This window comes from Episyrphus balteatus, chromosome 2 (assembly GCF_945859705.1).
Source record: "Episyrphus balteatus chromosome 2, idEpiBalt1.1, whole genome shotgun sequence".
NCBI classification, from domain to species: domain Eukaryota; kingdom Metazoa; phylum Arthropoda; class Insecta; order Diptera; family Syrphidae; genus Episyrphus; species Episyrphus balteatus.
In genome coordinates this window covers 42,898,817-42,913,107 of record NC_079135.1, presented here as the reverse complement: position 1 = coordinate 42,913,107, position 14,291 = coordinate 42,898,817, and the positions used below count along the sequence as shown (strand labels likewise).

At 33.9% G+C, this 14,291-nt stretch overlaps 1 protein-coding gene across 19 annotated transcripts in view; it reads right to left on the bottom strand.

Moving 5' to 3' along the window:
* LOC129911788 (cell adhesion molecule Dscam2) overlaps nucleotides 1–14,291 on the bottom strand; it is a 260,258-nt gene that overhangs the window by 213,483 nt on the left and 32,484 nt on the right. For 16 of the 19 annotated variants that reach the window (XM_055989710.1, XM_055989711.1, XM_055989724.1 and 13 more), the window contains exon 2: nucleotides 1,174–1,506. In XM_055989710.1, coding sequence (XP_055845685.1) covers nucleotides 1,174–1,506 — 333 coding nt within the window. Of the gene's footprint in view, nucleotides 1–1,173; nucleotides 1,509–2,331; nucleotides 2,463–2,512; nucleotides 2,612–14,291 lie in introns of those variants that run through there. The other 3 variants (XM_055989718.1, XM_055989717.1, XM_055989716.1) reach the window with 3 other exon arrangements.

The following is a 14,291-nucleotide window of genomic DNA, read 5'->3' as shown; positions in this document are numbered from 1 at the left end:
ATTTTTCAGTACAAACCTTGTTTTTGAATATCTCCTAAACGTAGGGTTGATTTTTATTTTGTACCTATCCATTTCTCGAGGTTGACAAACGATAATATAGGTTGAAGGAAGAAACTTTGCGAAAAGCTTCGAGAAAAGGAATTAAGAAAAAGGACGTTGAGTATAGAGATCGTTGTACTTTGATGCTATTCTGAATTTTCATAGTAAAATTTCTTTTTTGAAATCACTTTTTCTCATTTAAGTTCAAATTCACTATCCCATACGATTTTAAACTTCACTTCTAACAGTTCACACTTCATTTTTCTAGAAAATTTATTTTATCAACTCAACAAAATTAATGTTTTAACTTGGCCTTAACTTTAACTCCTCGCTGAAAAACTGAACCCTAAACGCAAAAATATGCCTTGACCTGCCTTGTAAATTTTAGGTTTGCCGTTTTTAAGACCCAAAAACCATCAAAATTAATTTTCGAGCTAATTTTTATACAGCCTTCTTTTTCTAACTCCGATTAGCTTATGTTTTTTTACATCTTTATGATGATTATAAAATGTTTTCTTCTAATTTTTGTAATGTCTTTTATGTCTTTATGCAAACTTTTACTTCCAACCATTCAACAGACTAAAAAAAAAAAAACAAAGATAATTGAAATAACAATTTTTCTTTCAAGTCCAAATTTTTAAGAAAACAAACAATGATAAAACATTGCTGAAGAGTTAATAAAAAGATTTTCTCAATCCCTTCTTAAGTTGTTTTTATACCATCAGGTAGATATTCTTCCAAAAAGCCTTTAGCCAAAAAAAAAAGGAAAGATTCCTTGAAATTAGAAACACAAAAGGACTTTCAATGAGAATATCTAAGAACATAAGACAGATAGACAAACAAACAAACAGACAGACAGACATTATCAAATGGCGAAAATGGTAATAACAGGAAACTGTCTTATTCCAAACAGTTACACTCCCTCTCATTTCCAATTTCCATCATCACAAGAGTTTTCCTCATTACACGTCGTCATGCTTCCTCCCTTTTTGTATAAATGAGTTCCTCCATAAAATGCAAATCAACTCTCATTTCCAGAGAAAATGAAAACTCGTTACACTAACGTGAATTTTCTCTCCCATCCAAAACAAAAACAACACAAAAATACCAAAAAATATAATCAAATTAACTTACCGGCTCTAACTTGCACATCCCTCGATATAATTCGGCCAACAGTATTTGACGCTACGCATCTGTAGATTGTATTGTGAATGTCCTGTCGGTAGGCGGCGGCAGGAAACGGCATTAGCACTAAAGTGCCGTTTCTAAGCACTCGTCGTACTCCGTTTATATCGGCCACCGGTGACCCATCCACCGTTATCCAGTCTATCACAGGCTGCGGACTTCCCGATGCCGAGCAATCAAGCCATCCACCTGATGAATTTGAGAACTCTAAACGAGCGGGTGGCTCCATCACAAAGCCAGGACCTCGCAGATGTGTCTCAAATACTTCGGACAAGATTATATCTGTATAAAGAGAAGAAGAATATACAAACAAAGGCATCAAAATGATATCACGATATTTCTATAAATGGTTTGTTTATTCAAAGGGAGGGGAGGGTTAGGGAGGGGGACTGTAATATAAGACACAAACACTCGCATATACATAATAAACGAGCTATGCACAGCCGGAAATTGCCACAAATGCAATCTCGGTGCAGACTCATGCATTTAATGCTGCCTGCATCGCACTGTATTAGCTTTAACGCTCCACAAGCCCCATATAGTTAGAGTGGTGGGTTGCCAAATCAGGGAAACAATGTTATCAAGTGCACTTAAAGGCACACAACTCCGATCGGAGGGTGAGGAAATATAAGGACTAAATTGCTACAACTTCTTACTACACCATGAGGACGAACAAGATGACGAAGACGATAAAAATGATGATTATGATGATGGGGATGGTTATGACGACTATGACTTCAACTACGACGACGACGTGCACGTTGATGTTGATGTCGATGAAGACGACCACTTGAATGTGGTGCTACTGCATACACGTCGTCGACAACGACGACGACGTCATCGATTGAACGTGATGGTCTCCAGTTCTATACGACTAAAGGAGGTAAAATTTTGTCGGTTTGAGGTTTTCTTACATATTTTTTGTTGTTGTTGTTGTTGTATTGCTATCGACAGCAAAGTGGAGGGCGGTTACATAGTATCACTTTACAAACATTACATTTAAAAGTTGACAAAGTATGTTATCTTTGAGATTATAAGTGACTTCCCTTAAAATGTTGGCAAAAACTTTCTAAGTGTTTACATGCAGCTTCATTGTTGTATACCTACCTTTTTTTTTTCTTCCTTCTTGTCGATAAAAATTTTGTATTTTAAAGGAAAATTGTTGATGCTTCCGGAGACTTTTTGGTATTTTTCAATTTTTATTTTCTCTACATACTTTTTCCTTTAAATGAAATTTACTGAAGGTTTTCTTGAATAGAATTTAAAAAAGGAGAAATATAGAATTTACCTTTGCGTCTTTTTGATACTTTTTTGAAATTTAATAACTTGAAAAAGAAAGATTTAAAGTTTGGGTGTTTTTCTTTTCATTTTTGTCATCTTTTTTCTAGTTCAAAGTACACCGGAAGTAGACTTATAACTGTTTGTTGGTTGTATTGAAGGTTTTTTTCTTGAAAATTTAAACTTTTTTAGTAGAGTCTGAAAGTTTTTCAATAAAAAATATATATGTCAAATGTTTGATAGAAATATTCAAAGCAGTCTGAGAGGATGGGAAATTTTCATTCAGTGAATTACTAAACAGTGATATATCTTTCAAGATCCTATTCAATTAGGGAAAATCGAAATACCTTAATTAAAAGGAAACTCAAACAAAATTCGCATTAAGCTGAGCATTGAAGAAACCTTGGTTTCATCATTAAAAAACCAAAAAGTCACCAAAAAATCTCATGTGTGCAAAATAAATAATTCAAGGTTGCATTAAGAAAATATCATTTTTTTTATTTTAACACTTTAAGATGGAAGTTATCAAAAAGTTTTTTGTAAGCCATATGATTTCCTTCAAAGAAAATTCTGTAAATATTTTGTTGGTAAGCAGTTGTTGCTCAGAAAATTTTTCGATTTTAGAAATTGTAATATGTCAGAAAAACGGGTTTCCACATGAAACTGTTTTACGGTGAAGGATCAAAACTGAAGATTATTAGGCCCTCTTAAAGAAAACATTAACTTTTCTTCTTTGAACTTTTATTTTAAATTTGGTAAAATGTCAAAAAAAAAACTAAACTATTAATAAATGGAGTTTTTAGCGAAATATTTTTAGTTGCCTCTTCAGACGATCATTTTCTGTACAAAACATTTTTAGAAATCCTTTTTTATACGAATTATAGTTTTAAAAATATTCCGTTTCTTTTGTGTTTGCCTGATTTCAATAGTTTTCTTATGACCCGTAGAATTGGGCTTTGGATGCGAATATCTTCTAAACGGTTAAAGGAATCAATTTGATGACAGCGACTTTTTTGTAGAACATTTAAGCCCAACACAAGAATACATCTTGCTAATTTTCAGTGAATTAGAAAATTTTGAGAAGTAAAAAAATGTTTATATAATTTTTTTTAACTTTCGCCTCTAATATCTTTCAAATGGTTAGATTAATAAAAAAAGTTATCAAGACTTTTTTTTATGGAACAATCTGTTTCCTACAAGAATATGTCTTGCCCGTTTGATTATTATAATTTTCAATTTTTTACAAAATTAAGAACAAAAAACGATTTTTTAAAGATTTTCTCGATTGATGGACCTCAAATATCTATTAAACGGTTAGAAGGCTTATTTTCAATAGGGTTCAATTTCCTACAAGAATAGAGGAGAGTGGAGCACTTTTGAACACTCCATATAACATTCTAGTTTATCAATCTTTTTCAGAAGTTATTCGATATTTGAACCCGTCAAAACCATATCCATAAATGTCATTGACTTTTTTTGGTTATCTCAGCTGGCTTTCAGATTTATAGGTGGAAGGTGATTTTTATAGTTGTTTTGTATTATTACAGTTTTTTAGTTGTAAGAGTTTAAAAAAAATTTGGTGTGTGATTTCAAAACGCAATACAATTTTTGTTTATGTTTAATAAATTTTAAACTAAATCACGGTGAATTTTTGAATGAATATATTAATGTTAAGTATTTATTCAACATATTATGTCGTTGACACAGTTGGGGACATGTTCAGAACCGCCCTCAGCAGTTTGTATGAGACATTTTAAGGAAACTTTAATGTGTTTCATTTTAATAAACGTTCTTATAATACGAATAATGAAACTATCAATTCTAGAAAAAAATGGAAATATGTACAACACTATTGAAGATTTAAAAAAATGACTGAATTTTTCAAGTTTTACGAGTACTAGACTGATCTCGATGAGAACTCGATTATATACCGCTTAAGCGGTTTAGAAATTAAAGTCAAGCTGCTTACACCAATTAACGCTCCTGGTACATGAAGAACATCCACTTTGTTAACATTTGCATTTAATGTCTAGAAATATAGGTTGATTACAAAATAAATCTATTTTACTCTGAGAAGCATAATGGTATGAGTTCCATTTTGCTTAGTTATGTTTTAAATGAATTTTTCTTCTTTTTTGTTTTTCTTTTCAGCTAATAAATGCGATAACTATAGTTTAAATTTTAAGGTTATTTTTTCTGAGTTTTTATTATCATGCAAAGAAATTAGCTTAAAAGTCGATTTATAAAAAATGTTTTTTTTTTTTTTGTAGAAGCTTGATGTAAAAATGGAAAATTGCAAAGCGGAGGATCTTCTCATTTTAATAAACGTCCACTCTCCGAGTAATCGTCAACCTATTCACAAGTGTTTTTAGTTCGCTCCGCTTTATTAATTTATTAAATCGAATTTTAACCCAGACTCTTAATTCAAGTTGTGGTCTTTTGTTTGCCATTCAATTTTGTAAATTTTTTTTCACTTTAACCTGGCAATTCATTTTTGTTTAGTGTTAAATACTAAAAATTTATCAAAATTAAACAGCAAATTCATGCTAAAATTGACCCATAGTTAAATCTGTACATATAACTGATTTATTTTCTTGTGTGAAAAGAGAATGTACTTTGCCGCTCTCAACATTTTTTGCTCCCGTTGATGATTTTTTGTTTCTTTCTCCCGGTGAGTGAAATTTTTAGCATATGTTCTGCCTATTGAAGCATTATTGAGACTACATTGTATCCGAACTTCTTGCCTACATTTTCATGTTGCTGCTTGCTACCAACTGAGCTTTGAACATAACCTGCTGCTGGCTCCATCCTGCATCGCATTTTGCATACCAGCCTGCCTGCTGCAATTAATTGTTTTCATCGTTCAACTCATCAGCAACAATAACAATTTAACAATATACTCTACTCATCGTCATCAGCTGTTATCTGTCATCAGTCATCAGTCATCACTCATAATATCTGCCATCTGTTTCAACTGCCACCTATCATCTCATATCATAACCAACATTTCAACCTCAAATTCATGGTTCGTGCATGAACTAAGTACAGGGTGTATCAAAACTTTTTTTTGGCAAGTAAAATTTAAAAATATTGATTTTTTTCATAAATCCAAAATTTAAAAACTAAACCAAAATCAAAAATATGTCTGCGTGTGCTGTATGTGATAATATTGCGGATTACCTTATTGACGCAATTATTTGTCATGGTAACTGTCGTAAATTATTACATATTAGATGTATTAATGCTCCGTTCAGCAGCATCAAACTTTTTAAAGAAAGGAAATCTTTTTATTTCTTTTGTGACGATTGCGATCCATTTGCATACAACAATATTGTTCGTGATGTACTACAAAATAAGCTGCATATCGAAAATCTTAATAACCAATTGCTCCAACTTAACAAGCAAGTTACAAATAATATCGCTTCTAGCCGCTCGCATATGTCAAACAAAAATAATCCCTCATCATGTGATACTGCACCCAATACCGACAAACGTCAAACGAGAAGTAAGACAAAAGTTAAAAATATTATCTCTAGACCTAAAAGCTCATCTAAACGCAAAAGCAATGAACTTGACGCAGATAACTCTCTTCAAAATCCATTAGTTAAAAAAACAGCAACATCAATATTTGATTCTGTTACACCTTCTCGTCCACTACAAAACTTCAACTTCAATTATGATGTACCAAACCCCCCGACCCTTCTTCCGTCGTCATCTATACCATTGCCTAAAACTCCAACTGAAAAATCTCCTACATCTGCTCACACCTCACCCAAAGTTACTGAACCAACAACAATAATAAAACCAACAACTCCAACACTGATAACCGGAACTGATGAATGCCAAATGTCCTCTAAACCAATAATTTTATCAGTTGCGACGTTACCAAACTTTCACTCAATGGGCGCAAATAATATTGATACAAGTAACTTTCCACTCCAAGCTTGTCATGTTCAAGAGCAGAACAACTCAAAAATGCCTTTTGAATCACGTTTAAAAATTGTTGAAGGACACAAAATTCTTTTCATTTCTAAGCTTGACCCATCTACTAATGCCTTAGACATAAAAAATTTCATAAAAAACAAGATTGGTACGCTACAAAGCATTATTGTAGAAAAAATGCTTCAACGGAATTATGCTAAGTACTCATCTTTCAAAATAAGGTGCTCAGATTCAGTTTTTTATCTTTTAAATAATGAATCTTTTTGGCCTTCTGGAATTGTTATGCACGAGTTTGTAAATAGAACATTGAAAAAGCAGCCAAACCATTTTCACAAACACCTGACAATGCAAACATCCAACTGCAGCAACTTCAACAAGTACTAATATACTATCAAAATGTGAATGGATTACGGACAAAGACCAATAAGGTCTACAAAAATGCAAATAACGTCTCACACGAAGTTATTGTCTTAACTGAAACCTGGTTAAACTCATCTATCGCTGATACCGAGCTATTGGACACAAGTTTTCAAATTTATCGCCGTGATCGTCATTCTCTTAATGAATCTGCTAAAGTTGGTGGAGGATTGCTGATAGCTGTCAAAAACTCTCTCGTTAGCACTCTAGTCGATGATTTCCTAGAGTCTACAATTGAAATTCTGTGCATTAAATTAAAGATGTCATCTGGTTACTTATTTGTAGTGGCTATCTATGTACCACCTAATTCCAAATCCGAGATATACGAAGGACTATGCAATTGCTTGGATAGCATTTCAGAGAAAACTGAATCAAATGATGAAATTATAGTAATTGGAGACTTTAACTTAGGAAGTTTACATTGGTCTTGGATAGATGAATTCCAAGAGCTACTTCCTGTCAATGCTTCGACTGCAAACGAATTCAGCATAATGGATAATATGGCATCATTAGGTTTAAAACAATTGAATGGAGTCAGCAATCAATTTAATAAAATTCTGGACCTTGTTTACTTTTCTGGATGTTTAACATCGGACAGCTATGTTGAACTTTGTGGCTCAAAACTTATTGAAGAGGACCGACACCACCCCGCATTATCAATTTCCCTGAGCTTGAGTGTTTATAATCTACCTAGTAATTGTAATGATAAATTAGAATTTAACTTTAAAGAATGTAATTTCAATCAACTTTTTAACTTACTTGATAGTATAAATTGGAATACCATATTTTTAAACTCAAACTTAGACGACATGACTATAAAATTTTATAATGTTTTATTTGATTGTTTTATCGAAGCTATTCCTTTACGAAAAATAAGAGAAAAACAAACTAATCCGCCATGGTTCGATAAGCATGTAAAAACTTTAAAAAACAAGAGAAACAAAGCCTGGGTAAAGTTTAGTAAGTCTAGGACTGATGAAGATTACAATGTATATTTGGAGCATAAAAATGAATTTGAAAACTACACTAATTTTATCTATTCAGAATTTATTGCAAAAACTCAAAGTGAACTTAAATCAAGTCCAAAAAATTTCTGGAAATATGTTGATACTAAAAGAAAATTCGACGGTTATCCATTAAATATGAGCTATGAAAATGCAAACAGTCATATTCCAGAAGTTATATCTAAAATGTTTGCCAACTATTTTAAAAGTGCCTTCGCCGATACTTTGTCGTCTGATGCAACAGATAATTATTCTTCACCCCCTTCGGGTAGGGGAAAAGAAAGAATATACCCGAGGTAGGCATGCCTGTCGTAAGAGGCGACTAAAATCCACCCTCCGTATACTGAGAATGACGTATACAAAATATGGAATGAATAAAACAGAAAGATATAATACCCCAGGTGGCAATTCAGATTTTCTGGAAAATCCACCCTCTTCGGAGGTCGGCTCTAAGGATTCTGGGGAGAGCCAATTATTCCAATTCGAACGCTTGATAAATCCGTTTTCAAGAAAACCCATGATAACTCGATCACCACCACCAACATCGAGTGTATCCGGGCAAAAGAGTCCGCCCAAAACGACAGAGCGTGCAAAAGAAGACTCAGAGAAAGTAGAAAGTCTTGTAAAAGACAATAAAGATCTTCGTCAAAGGCTCGACGAAACATTGCAACTCTATCAAGAGTTGAAAGAAGAAATAAAATTTCTAAGAAATGAAAATGAGGCCTTAAAGAAAGCACAGCAAGAAATCGATATTCTTCGCAAAGAAAATGTTATGTTGAAAAAAACTAAAACAGAAATAGAATCAAAAGAAACTCCACAGCAAGTGGATATTGTTGAATATAAAACAGACGAAGAAGAACTAGAACGTGAAACGAAAAGATCCTCAAAAAGACGTACCAAAAAACGTAAAGCTTCGTCCCCACCAGAGGGTGCATCCTCTTCCGAAACGGAAGAAGCGAATGTAGAAGTAAATAAAGAAAACGATAAAAATAACAAAGAAAAACCTGTTAAAATAAGGCCACCGCCACCGATTAATGTTGTCGGGGTTGCGGAGTTCAATAAATTACAAACTATTTTAAAGGCGTTACCGCCGCCGAATTTTAAAGTTATCTCGCTTAATAACAACAAGTGGAAAGTTTGTGTAAAAGACTCCGATAACTATCGTCTCCTTTCGCGAAGACTAAACGAAGAACAAGTAGAGTGGTACACATACGAAAACAAATCGGAAAGACCTCTACGCGTCGTGGCGAGGGGCTTACACTCCTCATGCCAAAAAAATGATGTCATCAGTGATCTTAAAGAACAAAATTACAAGATTTTAAATGCTGAAAACATCGTCAAGAAGGAAAAACAACAAAAAGATAAAGAAACAGTCGTGGTACAACGTGGCCTCCCACTATTCATACTCACGTTTGATAAAACAGAAAAACTAGAGGAAATCTACAAAATTAAAACAATACTTAACCTCGTTGTAAAGATCGAACCTCTAAGAAACCGCACAAAGCAAGTACCTCAGTGTAAACGCTGTCAAGGCTTCAACCACACGCAAACCTATTGCAAAAAAGAACCTAGGTGTGTGAAATGCGCGGGAAAGCATTTAACTGCAGACTGTACCGGAAATAGCAAAACTCCAGCGAAGTGCATTAATTGCAATGGAAGTCACCCGGCAAGCTATAGAGGCTGTGAAGTAGCCAAAGAGCTACAAAAACGCCGAGAAAAAACTCACACACAAAGAAAACCTTTGAAGCAAACAGAAAACCCAATTTCTAAGACACCTAAAAGGGCAAATACAGTAAGACCCAATACCAGCAAAGAAAATGAAACGCCATCAACATCAAAGACGTCTCCAGAAAAAAGTAGTGCAAACTCATACGCCAAAGCGGCAGCTACACCCGTAATAAATCATCCTGAACCTGACGCATTTTCTCAATGTTTGGCTTTAATCTTGTCAAAATTTGAGGATCAGGTCAAACTTAATAATAAAATATGTGATAGGCTAGCTAAAATTGAAGAATTTATTCGACCCCAACGGTATACAAGAAAACATGATGGAAAACCTTAAAATTATTACGTGGAATGCCAATGGATTATGGCAGAGACTTGGAGAACTAGAAATGGTTATACGGGAACAAGATATTGACATTTGTTTGATATCAGAAACCCATGTTAAAAGAGAATCAAATTTCAATATAAACGGTTTTTTAGATTACCACGCAATTCATCCGTCGAACAAAGCAAGGGGCGGAGCATCATTATATATAAAAGAATGTATCAAACACTCGATTGGCTTAAAGCTTGAACTTGAATCGATGCAGCTTATAAGTGTGCAGGTTAAAACTAAACATGATGCATTGAATATATCATCAATATACTGCCCTCCGCGGTACAAAATCGATAGAAATGAATTTTCAAACTTACTAAAATCACTTAGACCAACGTTAATCATTGGTGGCGATTTTAACGCTAAACACACGTTTTGGGGCTCTAGATGCATATCTCAAAAGGGCCGAGCATTATACGAAGCCGGTATGGAGAATAATTGTGACTTTCATTCTACTGGAAAACCAACTTATTGGCCGGCAGATTCCTCCAAAATACCTGACCTGATTGATTTCTTTATAGTCAGGGGAATACCGTCAAATCGAATTAAAGTAACGGAATGCTTTGATCTTTTCTCTGACCACTCTCCCGTTATTCTCACAATGAGCGAAAGTCTTGTTAAAATTGAAATACCACCTAGGCTAACAAACGGTAAAACTAACTGGGAAGGCTTTAAGAAAGATATTGAGGATAATGTTGAATTAAGGGTATCACTACAAACACCTCTTGAGCTTGAAGCAGCGGTAGATAATTTTGTGAATATTATCCAAAAAGCCGCATGGAACAATACCCCTTGCCAAAGAGAAATTGTAGGGTACAAAGATGCTAAATATCCCCAAGAGATAAAAGACGTTCTTAAAGAAAAGCGAAAAGCGCGCAAAAAATGGCAACAAACTCGTGCTCCTCAACACAAATCTAATTTAAATCACTTAAGTAATTTACTTAAAAAGATGATATCAGATTTCAAGAACCGCGAAGCTAAAAATTACCTTAAAAATTTGACGGCAGGTAAAGAATCTAACTACTCTCTATGGAAAGCTATAAAAGCCACGAAAAAACCTAAGATTCCAGCACCTCCGATTATGAAAGACCAAAATGAATGGGCAAGAAGCGACAAAGAGAAAGCAAACGTTTTCGCTGATTACCTAGAGGAAACATTCAAACCATTCAATGGGCAAGCATTGAATGATAGTATAAATATGAATATAACGTCAAGTGAAAGCTTCATCACAAGAAATGTTACGCTTGCCGAATTAAACAAAGAAATTAAGAAGCTAAAGTCAAAAAAAGCTCCAGGATACGACTTAATTACTGCGGAAATTCTTAAAATGCTCCCACGGAAAGGTTTAATAAACCTCCTATACATAATGAATGCCACTCTTAGGTTAGAATATATTCCAAACCAATGGAAAGTCGCAGAAGTAATAATGGTCTTGAAACCTGGCAAACCATCACATGAAAAGAAATCATACAGACCCATTTCACTGCTTCCAGTAGTATCAAAGGTTTTTGAGAGAATATTTTTACAGCGCCTCCAGCCAATAATAGAAGAAAAAGGTCTTATACCTGAACACCAGTTCGGTTTTAGAAGCAAGCACTCGACGATTGATCAAGTACATAGAATCACCGATGTCATTGAGAAAGCTCTTGAAGAAAAGAAAATTTGTTCAGCGGTCTTTTTAGATGTGTCTCAAGCTTTTGATAAAGTATGGCACGAGGGTCTCAAATTCAAGTTAAGACAAGTCCTACCTGAAGGACACTTTATCATTCTTAGAGAATATCTAGAGAACAGAATTTTTCGCGTTAGGCACGGAAATGATTACTCAGACTTTAGGGAAATAGTGGCTGGGGTACCACAAGGTAGTGTTTTAGGTCCCATTCTGTACCTTCTATTTACACGCGATATACCTCAAACAGAAAACACAATTGTAGCTACTTTTGCTGACGACACCGCAATACTTGCAGTAGGCAAAACAATTAACGAATCGACAAGTAAATTGCAAAATGCTCTTAACAATGTCAATGAATGGACACAAACATGGCGAATAGCGCTTAACGAATTTAAGTCAGTCCACGTGGACTTTACATATAAGAAAATAAATAGACTACCTGTTTTTATTAATACTACTCAAGTCCCATTTGCAAATGAGGCAAAATATCTCGGGATGACTCTCGACGCGAAATTAAAATGGAAACCGCATGTTAAAAATAAATGTGATCAATTAAATATTAAGTTAAGAGAAATGTACTGGTTGCTCGGACAACATTCTAGACTTAGTATTGAAAACAAATTATTAGTTTACAAGCAAGTACTTAAGCCTGTCTGGACATATGGTATTCAACTCTGGGGTTGTACCCGCGATACAAATTTAAATAGATTACAAACCTTTGAAAATAAATTATTAAGATCAATTGTAAATGCGCCGTGGTATATAAGAAACGAAGATCTTCACAGGGATCTTGGAATCCCCACGGTTCGCGAAGAAATAAAAACGTTTGCCCAAAAACATCGAAAACGGTTAGTCGAACATACTAATAGAACAATACTAGAAATACTCGACGAGACAAACTTAGTACGACGTTTGCGAAGGACTAAACCTTCCGATTTGGTACAGTGAAATTTTTCAATTTAATTCCTTTATTTCAAAATATCGGCATTGATTAATATAAATTTAAATGTTTTAGAGATTTTATTTGTTTAACTTCCTTTAAAGTATTTTTTTGATAACAAAATTTAAACCATTACTTAAATGATTTAATTTAAAACGAATGTTATTTATTTATTTTTAAATATCATCAGTAGGAACTTTCATCGGAAAGTTACCTACAACACGTAACTTAACTTCGAGAAAGATAAATTGCTAGATAAGTTCCATCTGAACTTAGTTGCAATCGGGAGGAGGAGGTGGTTTTAGTGGTTAAGAGTCCCACATATCTATGAGCACGCGTTTTCCGGGCCTCATAGAATCTTTTGAAGATTTCAACACCTACCCACGGACAAAAAAAAAAAAAAAAAAAAAAAAATCTGGCGTTTATTAATTTTTCAATCTCTGAAGACTCAATCATAAATAAAATATTAAAACTAGAAGATAATATAAGTCCTGGTCCAGATGGCTTACCTGCTTTTATGTTAAAAAAATGTTCATCTTATTTGTCTTACCCATTATATCTCTTGTTCAATGAATCCTTAAAGTGTTCAAAATTTCCTACTCTATGGAAATATGCTTACCTCAGACCGGTTCATAAAAAGGGCCCTAAGAATTTGGTCACTAATTATCGTCCCATAGCCAAATTGTCCGTTATTCCAAAACTTTTTGAATCCTTAGTATGTGACACTCTTTCCTTTAATTGTTCCTCTGTTTTATGTGAAAATCAACATGGATTTGTGAAGAAAAAATCGACGATAACAAACTTACTAGAGTTTACAACATTTTGCATTGATGCTTTTGAGAAAAAGCAACAAGTTGATTGCATATTTACTGATTTCAGTAAGGCATTCGACAAACTAAGCCATGAAGTACTTTTGAAAAAGCTAACAAGAATTGGACTAAATGAGAACTTTCTTTCATGGATATCTTCATACCTTGTAGACAGGTATTACTGCGTACTGTTTAAAAATGACTGTTCTGAGAACTTTAGAGTAAATTCTGGTGTACCTCAAGGAAGTCACCTAGGCCCATTGCTCTTTGTGTTATTTATAAATGACCTTCCTTCTGTTTTCCAAAACTCAAAAACTTTATTTTATGCTGACGACGTGAAAATATTTCGAACAATAAATTCCTTATCCGATTGTAAGCTCTTGCAAGAAGATTTAAAAAGATTTTGGGAATGGTGTTGCACAAATCGCCTTATATTAAATATTGACAAGTGTAAATCAATGAGCTTTACACGAAAGCAAAATTTAATTGCTTATAACTATGAGATAAATTCGTCGCAATTATGTAAATTATCAAATTTTTCTGACCTAGGAATCAATTTAGATCCGAAACTAACTTTTACTGATCATTATAACCACATTATTAAAAGAGCCAATGTAACACTTGGCTTCATCAAAAGATTTGCGCGGGAGTTCGAGGATCCATATGTTTTGAAGGTTCTATATATTTCATTTGTAAGGCCAATTCTTGAATACGGATGTATAGTGTGGGCACCTTACTATATGATTCATATAAACAGAATTGAAAGTGTTCAGAGAAGGTTCATGAGATTTTCGTTGCGTTTTCTTTCATGGTCCGATAGAATTGTCCTACCTCCATACTCGGATAGACTTAAACTTATTAATTTACCATCACTTTCAGTTCACAGAGAGTATTTGCAATTATGTTT